Source organism: Triturus cristatus, chromosome 11 (genome assembly GCF_964204655.1).
Source record: "Triturus cristatus chromosome 11, aTriCri1.1, whole genome shotgun sequence".
In the NCBI taxonomy this organism is placed as follows: domain Eukaryota; kingdom Metazoa; phylum Chordata; class Amphibia; order Caudata; family Salamandridae; genus Triturus; species Triturus cristatus.
Genome location: NC_140594.1, coordinates 1,126,185,740 through 1,126,202,536, shown reverse-complemented (window position 1 = coordinate 1,126,202,536; position 16,797 = coordinate 1,126,185,740). Strand labels below are relative to the sequence as shown.

Genomic DNA, 16,797 nt, shown 5'->3' with positions numbered 1-16,797 from the left:
CCTGCCACATTGCCTTGCATCAGCACCATCTCGGCGATGTACCTGGGCTCTCTGTGTGATGAGCTGCGAGGCATTGAACTTGGCCACCACGCTCTTCAGAACCTCATTGACAATGGAGGGCAGCACGCGCTCATCAAAGTCTTTGCCCAGCTGCTGGTACAGGATAGGCAAAGTGGCTGCGTTGGGCCTGGAGAGGACACGCAAAGTGATGTTCACCATCTGCAGATCTACAGGAAGCCAAAGAGATGACGTATCAGAAACTGAAGGAACAGGTGAAATTACTTATGCTGCGCCACCACACTGTACGAGACCTCCAGATGGTGGAAATTCAATGGAAAATAGACCACTTAAGATGCTTACAAAAACTGAGCAAGTAATGCATGAAGGGAATGAAAATCAGCTGGACTCAAGTACTAACCTTTTACCATTAGGCTACCCAACGCTGACTTGATCATTGCCAATGGAAAGTTATTTCAACCGGGCAGCAGTTTACAGAGTGAAATGGACCAGGTTTGGTTGGGTTAAAGGCACTGGGATTTAATCAACAACCGCACTGCCATTCAAGGCCTTCTTCCCACACGCTGATGGTGGTGGGTGAAATGCAAACAGAATCAACCACTAACATTACTTGAATATCGACAAAGTACTGTATATGAATACATTGCGGACCAAGATGACAGCCTGTGAATACCTACCAATTAGGATGAAGTGTGATGCTTCCTTTTTGGTAGAACGGGCTTTTGGCCTTGTGAGTACAGTCTTGTATGGTGTTATATACCTGCTGTACAAGTTGTGCAACAAAGCCTGTTTTTTTACAATAAGTGCGTCCATGCTCTATACAGCGTACAAGGATCAAAGCGGACTTAAATTTCTGAAATCATTATATCTTTCAATGCTGTCTTCACGCTTCTACTAGAAAGTCTAGGCTGATGTTAGAGGATCAAGAAAAAAGAATAATTCAGGATAAAGACTGGTTCGGGCAGGGTTCAGTACGTTTGCAACAATACTCTTTGGCCGCTGCACAGAATCTCACTAACTTGACCTACTGCGGTAACGGGTATTAAAAAGCAACCTTCAACATTAGGTCCTTGAAGGGAAAAATGTGCATTGGCTGTAGAGGAGTCGACAATCTAGTGATCAATGCGTTTGGTATTCAGTCAAATCTGTCATGGTATGACCTACAAACAGTTTGTTCAACACCTTTAATGGTCCAAGCATTTGTCAAGTGGGCGCATTGCTCTAACTGACCTGAAGGTTCAAAGCAATTGAGACTCCCCAACTCAAACATGTCTGCATGTGGCCTTGGCACATCCGAACATGTGGTTCTGATTAAAACCAGAATTCAGAAAACCTATCACTGCGGATTCTACCATTTTCGTACAAAAGGGAGCACAAGGAGGAAATATACGCAAAACCATGAACACAGTATATGACCACCATTGGTGGTTGAAAAAGAAAATTAAAAAAACAAGGTTCGGCTGCGAGCGAATCCGCTTTCGGGGAACACAATAAAGGAAATGCAGGAGTGCGCGTTGAAAGAACAACATAAAGAGGATAGGCAACTGAACGAAGGGCGGATCCGTAGTATACAGCATCAATGGGTATGTGGTTGGGACAGCATAAGGTACGTTACATAGTTTGCTGTATTCTGCTTAGAGGTTGTATGTTCACAAGCTGAAAGTCTCTAAAGGAATGCTGGTATGAAATTCAGCTCCAGTTGGGGAGTTTGAAGCTACCTGTGAATGAGCCTGGTGTGAGGTTTTGGAGACCAAAAGAATGAATTCAGATTTCGCTTCAGTGTGTAATTCTACACTACAAACTGGCAACGAGCGTCTCCAACAGCCACTGGCTACAAGTTGCAGCATTACAGAAGCCACTCTGTTACAGGGAGCAAGTATAGGCCTCCAGTGCCCTTGGGAGCGCAGACAGAGGGCGCTCCCTCCAATCCTGGTGCTTCTCTCATGCTGGTTAACTGCATGAGAGAAGCGCCAGAATTGGTTAAGGGAGTTGGCCGGAGCCCTGACGTCACAAACAGTAGGACCGGAGCGAGGAGGTCAGCTGTTGCACGGTAAGTAACTTTTAATTTAAATTTATTTAATGTAATTCTACCCCCTCCCCCCCACTTGCAGTAGTTCCCAGCCGCCACTGCAAAGGCACATCTTGACATTGGAGAGATGCTGGTCTGTACGAGGGATGCATCTTCACACAAGCTCCTTTTTTGCTTGTCAGTGTGCATGTCATCAGGAAGAATGTTGTGGAACACATGCCATGACACGCAAAGTTAAGAAGGAAGTGCACAAATGTGCACCCCCTATACACGACTCCATATTGTATGCGAAGGAGTCAGGAGAATATGATAGATGGTTCTGGATTAGGTCTATGGAAACAGTCCTAAGAGCTACTTACACAGATTGTGGTACTGAAATTATTAGGTTTTGCACTACAGGTATCGATATGAAGTACTTCATTACGGTGATCAAACACTGTACAAGAACACGGTGTACATCTGTGTCATACTTACATAAATGAGACATATACTAAGTCAGTAAAGACAGAGGTACCTTACTGACAGAATGTGTACAATAACTTGTATGTCGACACCACCTCAATGGTTTTTGCAACCTCACCCATCAATGCCGAGCATTGTAATTTTGCAAAGTTACAGAGAAAAGTAAAACAAATAAGTGTGCAAAGGTAGACTAGGAGGACAAGACAAAAAGCGACCAGGAAGATGATGATATTGTGTTACATGAGATGGAGAAGAGTCTAATAAGCCAAAAGGTTATACAGCCAGAGGAAGATTTGGTATAAAAACTATGGCCGACTCAAGCTTTCCCGTTCACAATAAATGATGAAATATTGTGGAGAGCGCGCTTAGTGCCGAAAATTGGAGAAAGGTTGTTACTGTGGAGATATTAACCTAGAGAGTTATAGTGGGGAGGCTACTGACATGCTTCACTGTAAAGGTTTAAAATCCAGGTTTAAAACGGAGTCCCATTAGGATCCTAGTACTATCCTAATCTGCGTTTCATCTTGAATCGTGGTCCAGATAGTCCCACTCTTGTTTGGTAGCACGGCCAGTCCCAGAACAGCTGTTGCCCAGTGCAACGGGTACTGGGGCTGGACGAGCTACCAAACGAGAGCAGGACTATCAAGACAGAGGTTAAAGAAAAAACATAGCAGCTTGAGTCCAATGCAAGGTCACTTCCAGAGGGAGTCAGGAAGTAACCGGGGGATCAGATGCCACCTAACCAAAGCTACACGGAGATCATATATGAGGACTAAGAATATCAGCACATCTAGCAAATAAAGCTTTGTGACCTAACCGAAGAATATTTATTTTAAAAAACCATACTTCGATTATATAAAGGCAGAATAAGGATTTGGGCCCTGGGGAAGTTCTGCAAGAACGAGTGTCCCAACATCAAGGAGATGGAAAAGTGTAAGCTATAACTAGAATGAGGAGCGATCTGGGGCATCGGAACTCTTTTTAGGGAGTGTAATAAAAGGCAATGTTTTGATATGAGCAAAAACAAACACAAGGTATCACTCTCACTTGAGAAAAGAAGACTTGAAATAAGTAGGATGCTTTTCGTTAAGGTGAAATCAAATGTTTGTTGTGTTTCTGTAAACAAAGAAAGTTTTTGTATCTAATCAGGATTATGTTTATGTAAGGTGTATTCCCTTATGAATGTTCAAAATGAAGATACACAAAATGTCTTGGTGGCTCATTTACATGCTGATATTTGGTACAAATTGATGAATATAAATTATGAAACTTAGCAACACAGTGAATAAAGTCTGCAGGCTGCTTGATTTGAATAGAGTTGATGAATCGATTGAATGGGAATCGTGAATTTAGATTTTTAATAGAAATCCCTTCCAGCATTATCCAAAAGAGGATCCACGTCTGACTGCCACTGCTGTGCACCATCAGCAAAAAACATTTTTGGCAATGCGGTGCTGCCTCAGCCAAAAGAAAAAAAGGAAAGAAAAAAAGCCATGTTCATGCGTCACTATCCATGTTTTTTTAAAAGGTGCCTGCATACGTGATTAAATGGTGAGCGTACATGCGTCCTCAGACAAATGTACACATGTCACCTATGAAATGAAAAATGTATATATACACACATATATTCACTCATCGTGCACAACACACACACACCTTCAGTCAGTTTTTTTCTTCTGTTCAAATGTCATTCACATTTTTCTGCTACCAACCGCAGCATACAGCATGTGGCAATGGTCAGTCCAGCTCAGCCAGTGGCTCTTTTGAAAAGGAGTTATGACATTTTGATTGTCCATGCTTGCCTAAAAAGTAGTTAACTTAAAAAGGTTGCTAGAATAATCCGTGCATCTATTTCTGTTTCCATTCCATGTTTTTTACATTTCTTTGGCAATGGGTCATCTTTTACTTGTAGTTTTGCAATCTCATGCAGACCACATTTAGCCTACGGTATTTATATTTTAACATTTTACTTTCCTGTTTGCAAAATAAATAAAGATTGCACGCTTGCCACGGCCAGCCTTTTTGGCTTTACCAAAGCTTGTTTGGAATGTATGAGGGAAGGAGCTTCCATCAGTGTGTCCCTGAGTGCTGCTCTATGTGAGCACATTTCAATCTAAGCCAAAAGCTGCAAGGATGCAAGCACTTACCCTGCTCCATGTGACTGCAGCAGCCTCTTTCTTATGACTTCAGGTCACTCAATGCCTTGCCACTAAGGGCCATATGTAGGAAGCCAAATACCGGTCGGTAACGGCCGATTTTCGGTAAATACCCCGTTACCGACCGGTATTTAGGCTTTTGCTATGTAGGGGGCATATTTCAGGATTCGGTAATTTACTGAATCGGTAAAATTACCGAATCGGTAAATACCGAATCCTGAAATGATATGTAGGGTGGAGTGTCTCGTCGGTGTGTGGATTGGTTATTTACCACCAACTAAAAGTTGATGGTAAATGACGAATACCTGTAAAAAGCATTATTGTGCTATTTGAAATGTGCAATGTGGCAGACATACATGCCCTTAGGGCATGTATGTGCGCCACATGTGCACACATGCACGAATCAGGGGTGCAACAGGGTGTCAATGTGACACCCTGCCACCCATGATAATGCCTCCCCTATTACCGATTCGGTATTTACCGAATCGGTAATGGCAACTGGCTTCCCATTCATTCCTATGGGCCTCCAGGCCCATAGGAATGAATGGGAAGCCAGTTGCCATTACCGATTCGGTAAATACCGATTCTTAAATACCGATATTTACCGAATCGGTAATAATTTACCTACATTACATTTACCGATTCATAAATACCGAATCGGTAAAATTCGGTATTTAAGAATCGGTAAATGTAATTTACCTACATATGGCCCTAAATGCTTTAGAAGGTCTCACGCAAAGTACTGAAAGTAACCTTACAGATTACATTAACTGACGTTCCTAGGCAGATGATATTTGCATTTAGATTATGAGCGGAAACTGTGACATAGGTCTCTACACTAAAGAAGAACTCATAACACATCTTTTAGAAAGAAGCCGTAGAGTCACCGTCCTCGCATGTCCTGCAATCCAGTGCCCAGGTTCCAGAGCAGGGCAAAAAGGATCAGTTCGTGATTTACAGCTCCTTGATGCCGGTAAATAAATCACTGTGCTATATTAAAAGATTTTCATCTTATGAACTGAAAGTAACAAAATGAGCTCAGTGTCACAAGCAGTCGACCACTTACCTACCTACATAGAATAGAAATCTGTGATCTGCAGGTCACACAATGTGCTTTGCACAGGCACATTAACCTCTATGCTATATCAAGAGTCCAAACTGTGACTTGACAAAACACAGAACTCTTCCAGAACTAGGGTAACAACCAGAGGTATATTACCACTATTCTAATCGAGAAATGTCCTTTAGGAGGAAGCCCCAATCACGCTGCGCCTTCACAGCGCCGGCGGCAGAATGAATGCGTCTTTAGCACGCAATCGTTCTACACGCAAATTGTTACAACAACTTGCATTAGGGGGGCGCAATGGTGGAGTGGTGTTGAACTTAATGTCCAACACCTTCCCTACTTTGGCGCAGACTGGAGTTAGAACAGTAAATTAAATTATTCCAATATCCAGCGCTCCCCTAAGGCAAGTCGTTAAAATTACTTGCGTGCAGAACAAATGCGTGCTAAAGACGCATTCGTTCAAATGACAGAGTTCCTAAGGCATGCGTGAAAAACGCATGCGGAATTCCGTCATACATTCATTATAATCCCCTCCAAACTGCTGGGCACACAGATGTCTGCAGCAGGTGTCAACCCTGGAAGATAATTTAAAATGCAGCCACTTTGTGACCAATTAAATAATCTAGAACAGATTCTGTCATATGTCCTTGTTGCCAATTTGTTTGCAGCAGATTTTTCAAAAATAAATGTGTAAATTGACCTTCGACTGCTTTTTAAGCACCGCTCGTGACTCCACCCCCTTCCCTTTGCCACACCCTGACCCCACATATGGGTTCATGGAGTACATTTTTTTCAATTCCATTACTGTACACAAAGTTTAAGTAAAACCTTGGTTTGCAACATTTGGAGAAACAATGTAAATCAGCGTGCTGCTATAAAACGTAGATTTTTCTTATTCTCAGAAGATGCGAAGCACGAGCCTTCTTTTGTATCATTTGTTTACATTTCAGATTACTGAACAGTCGCCAGCTAGAACAGTACTTGCAAGTAATAAGAGTAAAAACATTAACTTCTCAGCTACATGGCTATTTAAACGTTGACTTTTTCCTTTTATCATTTGATGCCATTTCTATTGATTGTGTGTGGATAAAAGGGGAAACACGGCTAGTATGCCGCAAAAACTCAATGTTTTAGGAAATGGCCTTCAAGCACTCACTCACCTTTGCTACCTGTCGGGGAGGAGATCTTCCGTGGTCTGGACCGGATGTCATAGATAATCGGGTACTGAATCCAGGGGATCCTAACAGACAAAAAGAGGTGGTGAACATTTATGGCAAAATAAACACTGACATTTGCCAAGCCTAAGAGAAGCAGCTGGCTTATTACACCCCCTCTGCCCGCAAGCGCTCCAAGTCCACTCAGACTGCGAGTCCGTACTCCAGTAAGCATAAGCTCTACACCGCCCTAAAAGGATTCAGGTGTCTTGAGGTACACATAGGAGGCTGCTCAACTGCTATGGTTCTGGGGCTCCAAATCCATATACTCAGCCCCATTATGAAGTTAAGTGAACTTTGTTCTGCTTCTTGTGGGTCTTTAAATTAAATGTGAGGCACAACAAGTGGGGCAAAGTTCTACACATCTGTGCCCTCTGCACACTTACCTTTTCCTTCCAACTTTTAGGGAAGAAGTCCTGCTCTGGAGAGCTGAAGCCAGGCATCGACCTGACATTCTTAGATCACCAGATGGCCCACCCATGGAAAAGGGCAAATCAGAATTGTATCCGACCATATACTAAGATTTGTCCAGAAATATATAGCCATGTATATTTCTGGATTTAAAGGCATGTTTGAAATGTATTTATACCAATCCCTCACAAAAATATTTTATCACAAAGACAAGGTAATGTTGAGCTTGCATCCATAGAGTAGCAGTTTGAGAGAGCATGGACAGAGGCTCAAGCGGATGCCCTACAGATCTTGCAAACTTGGTGCAAGTTTCTGAAAGAAATTCAATTTACTCCAGTCAACTGGGCAAGGTGCATCCTGTAGAGAACATCACATGCTGTGTCATGAACTAAAAGATGCACACACAACACAAAATGGAGGCCTTGCAAGAATTTTCATTGGTTGCATTTTCATCCTCTTCCATCATCAGATTTTCAAGGCTTGCACCATAAAATGAAGGTTACCTTCAGGATAAGAACTCTGCAACACTACTTTGGTACTACGGGTCTACCGATACCAGGCCCTTATCAGTACAGGGTCCCTCAATCAGCAAAGTTCTCTTCCATTTCTTTATTTGAGTGTTTAATATAGAGCAAACATGACCCTTCGGTATCAGAGTACTTTACATAATAAACAATCTATCCACCCCATAATTGACGGTTACATGATCTGTGGTTATAAAAGTTCATTACAAGTTGCATGGTTTCTAGTATACACGCTATAATACAAACATTGTAGTATACATCGTTAGAAGTATATCTGATGTATACAATCTATCCACCCCTGCTGTTGTGGCGATATGGTCTGTGACGGTACCCAGGCGGTTACATGGTTCCGAAGTTTACATGCAGTTCCATTATGGTCAATGCACAGAAGAGGGTTTTTTCTCTTTGGGCCTGGGTGTCTTTCAAGCAGCAGTATACTTCCCGTTGATGTTTTGATCCACGATAGTTTGGCGATGATATAACGGTCGGATGATGGTTTTGAGTGGATATTGAGGTAGAATAACGCTCATTATTTACGGTTTCAGAGTTGTTAACTACCAACTTGTCTCTTATTATGAAGTAAAGGCCTATCGCTAGTAAAATAAAAGTCTAAATGTTACCGTACGATTACAGTGTCATACTGTACCCATGTTCCAAACCAACACCTTGACGTAGAGGCAGCCTTGATGGGCCAACAAAGTTACCCTGTGCACAGCAATCGTTCTCAGGGCCCTGAAACACCAGAAGTAAATGAGAGAAACTACCAAAGATATTGTACACTGGTCTCTGACTGCCCCTCCCAGAAGATACATCATCTTGGTCACTGGCAACTCTTCAGCTCAGACTCCAGGCTTCCAAGACAGATTAGGTTCTGGCTTCCCTCGTATACAAGAAGTTAAATGTTAACTACGTAAGGTTGCAATGAAAAAAAGAATTGCAATGTTGGCATGGAAAACTTCTGTCTTTTACATCTTTCACAATGTTGAATAATATCCCTTCCTCCTGCCTGCACAAGTCCAAAACAAAATAGGTCTGTGTCTAATCTAGGTGTGGGTGGAATTTGCGTAGTCGCTCTACGCAAAACTTCGCGAAACAGTAAAAAATCTCCGCGAACACGCGGAATTGCTTGTTCTCGATGCTTTTTTCCCTTTTGGCGATTGCTGTTTGCGTGCTCGGGGAGAAATATCTTACAAACACGCATTTTGAGAACGCAAACAAGCAAAAAATTCCACGAAGCCGAGGAACGCAGAATTGTGGGCAATTCCGCGTTCTCCGCAGGACGCGAAATTACGCAAATTCCGCTAGCGGAACGGAATTTACCGCCCAGGCCTAGTCTAATCTCTGCAATGGGTAGGGTGCATTGTAGGTAAAAAGAAGGACATGTACCTTAAGTGCGTGACATGTCCTGGTAGTGACAAACAGCCATTTGGTTTCTCACTGCTGTGAGGCTGCCCTCTCATAGGGATGGCATTGGGATTCCCTGATAAGTGTTTCAGTGGTAATTCCCAATATGAGAGGAGCAGCGTGGTAAAGTTTAGTATGCCTGAACTCAAAATCTAAAGATACATCTTTTAGTGAAGGTGATTTTTACATTCTGTGTTTGAAAATACCACTTTTAGAAAGTAGGTATTTTCTTGCTCAGTCATCCTGTGTGTCTCTGCTGGAATGTCGATTGCCTGTCTGGGTTTTGGATGACAGAAGGCTGGGGAGCAGGAGTGGCTACAGATAGTCTAGGTGGGTCAGGAAATGGCTGAATAGGTCGGGGCTGCAATTGGGGAAGGGGGAGGTGATTTCCTTGCACCTCAAAAGGCCTGGTCTGCCTCTGATCATGCCGTCTCCACCCGCTGCCAGGAAGTCACACCAGAGAAGGCAGAACTGGTTCTGGCTGGGCACAGACACACTCTGCCTAGGAGATCAAAGGATTGGCAGTATAAGTACAGGGGCTGTGACCCGATGAGATGTGCCTCCTTGTGTTTAATTGGACTTGCGGCCGGCAGGCTGCCAGCCTGCCAGGAGGAACCGCTGCTATGGATGGACCTGCTGCCCTGCCTGGCAGCGGAGGGGTCAGCTGACCAAGGAGCCCCAGCGTGCTGACCTGCCTGCTGTTACTTTGCCCAGCCATGTGCCCCTGGAACTTTGCCTAAGTGCCTTGTGGGCTAGATCTTTCTCTCCTGGGACGGGGAGAGTGCTGGGGCTCTGCAGCGCTATGCTGCGACTTATTTAGAGGGAATCCTGATGTGGGGATTCCCCACCTTGATGGGGAATCCCCACCCCGCGTTTGTGAATCTGAAAGAGGGAGCCTACCCCGCTGTAATTGTGCTCCTGAGGAGCGGGAGCCTGCCCCGCATTTCGCCGAAGAAGCGGGAGCCCACCCCGCATGTGTGGTGGAGCGGGAGCCCACCCCACATTGGTACGCCGCTGAGGGGGCCGCTGCTTCGCGAGCAGTGACCTGGAGAAGAGCGCGGCCGGCCCGGAAGTCAGGCATCCTGCCTGGTTGTGGGGGAGGCCGGAAAGGAGCATGACGGGAGGCCCGCAGGAAGCCCAGATCGACCGAGGCTTCGCTCTTGAGATGACGGGCTGAGGCACATTGTTGGCGCCTTCCGACTGCCACGAGGTTTTTGGCCAGAGGAGCCCCGGTGAGGGGGGCTCCACGAAGCCTTGCAGCCGGGAGCAGCACCATAGGAGTCCAGAAGGGGACGGAGCGAAGCCTACCCCGCAGTAGTGAGCCTCACGGAAGGGGACCGGAGCATCGTGGACTGCGGGCCGAAGTCCTAGGTGGAGGCCACAGAGAAGGGGAGGTGCCAAGGAAGGTCCCAGCGAGTGGGAACCTACCAAGGCACACTGTCAGTGCCGGTCTGCCCCAGTGAGTGGGGCTGGTGTCATGGACCGAAACTGGTGCAGAGTGACTGCACCAGACAGAGCCCAGTGAACTGGGCTCTCAGGGCACAGAAAGTGCCAGCACTGATCTTGTCTTGGTCACTTTACTAGTGCCAATCGGAGGCACCAGGAGAAGCCCCGGAGAGGGGGGGAAAGTAGGGCACACGGTTGGTGGTGTTTTCGCACAGATGACCCGCCTGTTGGAGGGCAGATGCAACATTGGGGCCATATTGTTTAGAAGTCCCAGAGTGGGGCTTCAGTGGCACAGTTAGTGCCAGGGCTCATTTCTGTACTCGGCTGCACCGCAGGAGTGCGGGCAGCAGTAACGCTGGGCTATTTTGTCTTGAGTCCCAGAGTGGGGTTCGCCAGGCACAGTGGTGCCAAAGCCAATTTCCACAGCTGCACCTCAAGAGCGCGGGCAGCTGCAACAGAGGGGGTCAATTCTTTTAATGCTGAGGAGGGGGTGAGTTGCACCCCACACCCCCAGCGCATTGCACACAGTGGTTTGCGCTGCATTAGCAGCCAAAGGGGCCAGTGGAGGGCCACAGTTACACCCTGACATTCTGGACAAAGGGTATTTGAGCCCCAGTGAAAGGCCAGTTGGCCTGGGGTCATTTTGGTGATATGGGTAGGGCGCAAGGCTCTACAAGGATGTTTATGCCTAATCGGATTGTCGCGAAATGTGATTTATGCACCATGATTATTGCCTAATGTGTTTATGTAGCAGGTGATGCCTATTGCGCAATGTGTTTATGCCTACAGAGGTTGCAGAATATCAAAGGATGCAGACAAAATGTGTTTATGTAGCAGGTGATAATGCGGAGGTCATTATGGTACCAGCAGCTACTGGTTGCGTTTTAGATTTGTTACTTGTGCTCTGTGATCGTTCTGACAGTGGCCAGATTGGCCCCGTCCCGTGTATATAACCCCCTGTAAATTATGACCTGGTGCCAGTGGGTTGGGGGGGGGGGGGGGGGAAGGGGGTTGGGGGAAGGGGTGTGCGTGTGTGTCAAACATTTTACACATTGCCTCTGGGATAAGCCCGACTGCTCGTGCCAAGGGGGTGAGCAGGGGTTATCTTCAGCGTGCAACTCCCTTGCCCTGACTAGAGTGGTGGTTTATGCCCGGCTTGGGCGCAAGCCCTAGCCAACCAGAAATCCCGTTTCTAACAGTTCTCCACCGAAGGTGAAAATTCCAACTCTAGGTAAGGTGTAAAAAGCAGCTGAGCACCGCAACTGCCCTATGCACTTCTGAAGCATACTCCTGGATGTGGTGATGCTCAGGTCACATCTATCCTGTGATCCATAGGATATTGCCTGACTTTCATGTAGATTCCCCATCCTTATTTTGGCATCTACATCCCTCTGCAGTAGAGATGGTGCTGCACAAAATCATGCTATCAGAATTGATCAAGGCAAACAAACGGATTAATGTTTTAGTGATCAGGTCTAACCACCAATAGTGTTACGGATGAGAGCAAGTCCATATCTAAAACAACTTCCGCCCATTAACCACCACCTGCATCTCTTTGCTTGTCCCCATACAGGAAACTATCTCAGCAAATTTTAAAGCACATATTTAAAGCAAAAAACAACTTTTGGAGCATTCTTCAATAACATACCCACCAGGCAGATCTGCAGACCAGATATACGAGCCACCCCACATACATTATTCAAGGTCTACACGTTTTATGCCTCTTCCAGGACAAATAGACAATTTGGAAAAGATGTAATTCAGAACGTTATCGTTTAGTTCTGAGACTGCGCACTGCTATCGTTTAGTTCCGAGACTGCGCATTGCTACCTTTACTCCTCTCTTTCCTGTCTTTTAATACAAATTTAGTGGCTTTATTAATTGGTACAAGTCATATCAAAAAGAATAAACGCACATAGTATATGTAAAATTACCCCTATATAAAGAAACCGATCATGGCAGTTATATTCTGAACAAACAGCTTTTATTCAAAATCACAATATTCCAAGATGTGAACGTGCACTGTAAAATTACACGTTATTGTTCACAAAACCCCCTAAAGGCTGCTTCATGAAGCGCCCCAAGGTCCCCGATTAGTGTTTCCAAGACCAAAGTCCTGAACTGCGACAAAACATAATACTTACCTCTAAAGGATGCGTTTAGCAAACTCCCTGGTAGAGTTACTTCAACACTCTGTGCTTCCATCCCCTCAACATTAGCAGGGACTTCGTGGCAAGGCTTGTAGTACAAGTAACAAAAAGATTCCCTTCTCTTAAACGCAACTGAAGCCTCTACCATTCAGTGCAGCGCCCAAACACTAGTATTTTCACAGCTCCCAAACACTAGTATTTTCACAGCTCCCAAACACTAGTATTCTCACAGCTCCCAAACACTAGTATTCTCATGGCTCCCAAACCCTAGTATTTCCATAGCTCCCGAACACTAGTATTCCTATAGTTCCCAAACACTAGTATTCCTATAGTTCCCAAACACTAGTATTTTCACAGCTTCCAAACACTAGTATTCTCACAGCTCCCAAACACTAGTATTCTCATGGCTCCCAAACCCTAGTATTTCCATAGCTCCCCAACACTAGTATTCCTATAGTTCCCAAACACTAGTATTCCTATAGTTCCCAAACACTAGTATTTTCACAGCTTCGAAATACTATTATTTTCATAGATTTTATAGCTCCCAAACATGAATCTTTTCATAGCTCTCAAACACTGATCTTTTCATAGCTCCCCAATACTAATATTTGCAAAGCTCCCAAATACTAATATTTGCAAAGCTCCCAAATACTAATCTTTTCATAGCTCCCAAACACTAGTATTCTCATAGCTCCCAAACACTAGCTCCCAAACACTAGTATTTCCATAGCTCCCAAACACTAGTATTTCCATAGCTCCCAAACACTAGTATTTCCATAGATTTTATAGCTCCCAAACATGAATCTTTTCCTAGCTCCCAAATACTAGTATTTTCACAGCTGAGCAGTGACAGGGAGAAAAGCCAAAGAACTGCAATGAGCAAAAAAAAAAGCATTTCCGTGCAAGGGGAGATGGCTGGGGATGAGAGACGTCTATGACGTAGGAGCAGGTTAAAGTTACGTCAATACTCTGAGCCTGTTGGGTCTCTGATCAGAGTCTTCTGCCGGCCTTACTTGCGCCTTTAAGGGCCGCCACACGGATAGCATAAAGTTAGGAAACAGGTAAAGCCAACACAAATAAAGGCAGTTAAAAGAAATAAATGATCTATTTATGCATACTATGCACCTATGAGAGAAATAATTTATTGTGTGAAGATTCTGTATAGTTTTGAAATGTAAAAGGTCCCTCAAACGTTCCACTGAAAGCACTCCTAAGGAGGCCGAATGATCCGTCAAACAGCCAACAGAATGAGTGTAGAGATAAATACTCCTTTGGGTGTACATAAAGAGCGGGTACATAATGCGCTGTCAACCCTGAGAGAAAATATGCAGGCGGGAGCCCGTGTGCGGAAAGGGGCGGAACGGAGCGCAGAGCTGAACAGCCTGCAGAAGCAGTTTTTATTGGTGCCACAAGGTGGCAGCATAGCCATAGGTTGGGAACTGGTGACAGGATCCCGTTTACTAGAACTACTTCTTGGTGCGATTTGCCTAAATATTACTTCCACGTCTAGGACTTCGGGAAAGTATCAACCGAGACTGAATTTTGGAATTATTTTACGGATCTCTGTGGGGAGCAGAATCGTGTAGGACGTCAGGTGGCGATAGGTACAATGTAATCCTGTGCACGCATACAATTCAAGTTGCGTAGATGCCACTTAACCACACTAGTAATGTATACAGAGTTCTTTAGTAATACTGGAGATTCTTTATTCTTATGGTAAAAACGCAACCGGCCGACACATGTTTCATCGGGGAAGATTGATCCCACGACTCTTCAGGGCTGGGAATGATACAAAGATGGGGTGCAAGTACAAAGCATGCACCCTCTCTACTGACCACGAAAGGGTCACACCTAACACGTGGAAACCCAAAAGAACAAACCCCATTGAGGGTGTACACATTTGACAAAACATGTTTTGTGTAAAGGCATCGGCGTATTCATCAAATGACTACAGGAATGGGCAGAGTAAAAAAACAACAAAGAAACCAGAATCCTATCTGGACGCTACGTCCAGATAGGATTCTGGTTTCTTTGCTAAAGAACTCTGTATACATTACTAGTGTGGTTAAGTTGCATCTACGCAATTTGAATTGTATGTGTGCACAGGATTACATTGCATCGTTTTGCTCTAGGGTTTTTCTTTTCCCTATACGTATTGAGGGGTTACAGGTGTTTCCCCTTTCCTGTATAGCACCATACCGACCTGCTCATCCATACACACGTTACGCATATCTGCTGAGCGCCATCACTTCCTACACACTAAAACCATTATTGCAGTTGTCTAGGTGATGATGGGTAGGCCCAAGGAACCCAAAACTTGCCTATCAAATATTCCTTGGAGTCCCAACACTTCCCTACCAGGTACCTCTAGTAGGGACACGATGTTGTGCCTAGCTGGTGGCAATAAGGTCAACTTGACGGGGACACCAAGTGGAGATCCAAAGAGGCAGAGCATATTCAAGGAAAGATCCAGGTCGAGCCTATTAAACCCCTTCAAGTTGAAAGGTAAAGAGAATGTTTTATGGGTCCCCAGACCTCAGTTTAATTTTAACTCAGAGTGGTCTTGAACATCGAATGACAAGCAAACAAAATGTTCTGCATGAACAAGAAGCAGAGCGCTGTAAAAATAAAAAAAAATAAAAACACTTGCTTTAATCGCCGACCTCATATTGGTATAAAACTCCCACGTACAATAATAATCAGAAAATACAGAAATCAACCAAACTGAACGTAGAAATGGCAGAAAGCAAGAGATACACAGAAAAGCAAAATGTAAAACACACAAATAATTAAAAACAGCAGCACAAGTCATGACTAGGCCTGGGCGGAATTTGGATAATATTGCGTTCCGCGGAGAACCCGGAATCGCCCAAAATTCTGCGTTCCGTGGCTTCACAGAATTTGCTTGTTCGCGTTCTCAAAATGCGTGTTCGTGACATTTCCCCCCCCACACAGCTTTCGCGAACAGGAAAGAAAGCATCACGAACAAGCAATTCTGCGTGCTCGCAAAGATTTTTTTACCTTTTCGCAGAGCTTTGCGCAGCACAACTACGCAAATTCCGCCCACCCCTAGTCATGACACTATTTGATATTCGAAAAACTTGTGCCTTGAAATGCAGCACACGTCTTCAGGGCAAGCACCGCACTGGGAAGAACGCATTGGGTTTACAGCACAGGGGGGGGGGGTGGTGGTGTGTGTGTGTGGTGTGTGGTGTGTGGGGGGGGGGGGGGGTGTGTGTGGTGTGTGGTGTGTGGGGGGGTGGTGTGTGTGTGGTGTGTGGGGGGGGGGGGGGGGGTGTGTGGGGTGTGTGTGTGTGTGTGGGGGGGGGGTGTGTGTGGGGTGTGTGTGTGGTGTGGGGGGGTGGTGTGTGGGGTGTGTGTGTGTGTGTGTGTGTGTGTGTGTGTGTGTGTGTGTGTGTGTGTGTGTGTGTGTGTGTGTGTGTGGTGTGGGGGGGGGTGGTGTGTGTGTGGTGTGTGGTGTGTGGGGGGGGGTGGTGGTGTGTGTGTGGTGTGTGGTGTGTGGGGGGGGGTGGTGTGTGTGTGGTGTGTGGTGTGTGGGGGGTGGTGTGTGTGGGGGGGGGGTGTGGTGTGTGTGTGTGTGTGTGTGGGGGGGGGGGTGTGTGGTGTGTGTGTGTGGGGGGGGTGGTGTGTGTGGGGTGTGTGTGTGTGTGGGGGGGGGGTGGTGTGTGTGTGGTGTGTGTGTGGTGTGGGGGGGTGTGGTGTGTGTGTGGGGGGGTGTGGTGTGTGTGGGGGTGTGTGTGTGGGGGTGTGTGTGTGTGTGTGGGGGGTGTGTGTGTGGGTGTGTGTGTGTGGGTGTGTGTGTGTGTGTGTGTGTGTGTGTGTGTGTGGGGGGGTGTGTGTGCGGGGTGTGTGTGTGTGTGTGTGTGTGTGGGGGTGTGTGTGTGGGGGTGTGTGTG

At 45.6% G+C, this 16,797-nt stretch overlaps 1 protein-coding gene across 3 annotated transcripts in view; it reads right to left on the bottom strand.

The window, feature by feature from the left end:
• The window catches only part of LOC146786173 (prohibitin-2-like), a 69,947-nt gene that overhangs the window by 28,058 nt on the left and 25,092 nt on the right, over positions 1-16,797 (bottom strand). For all 3 annotated transcript variants that reach the window (XR_014970862.1, XM_085635721.1, XM_085635722.1), the window contains exons 4-5: positions 6,892-6,971; positions 43-227 (exon numbers count right to left, since the gene is read on the bottom strand). Coding sequence is in view for 2 of the 3 variants with exons in the window: in XM_085635721.1 (XP_085491847.1) it covers positions 43-227; positions 6,892-6,971 (265 nt within the window). In the remaining variant the exon portion in view is untranslated. The remainder of the gene's footprint in view (positions 1-42; positions 228-6,891; positions 6,972-16,797) is intronic.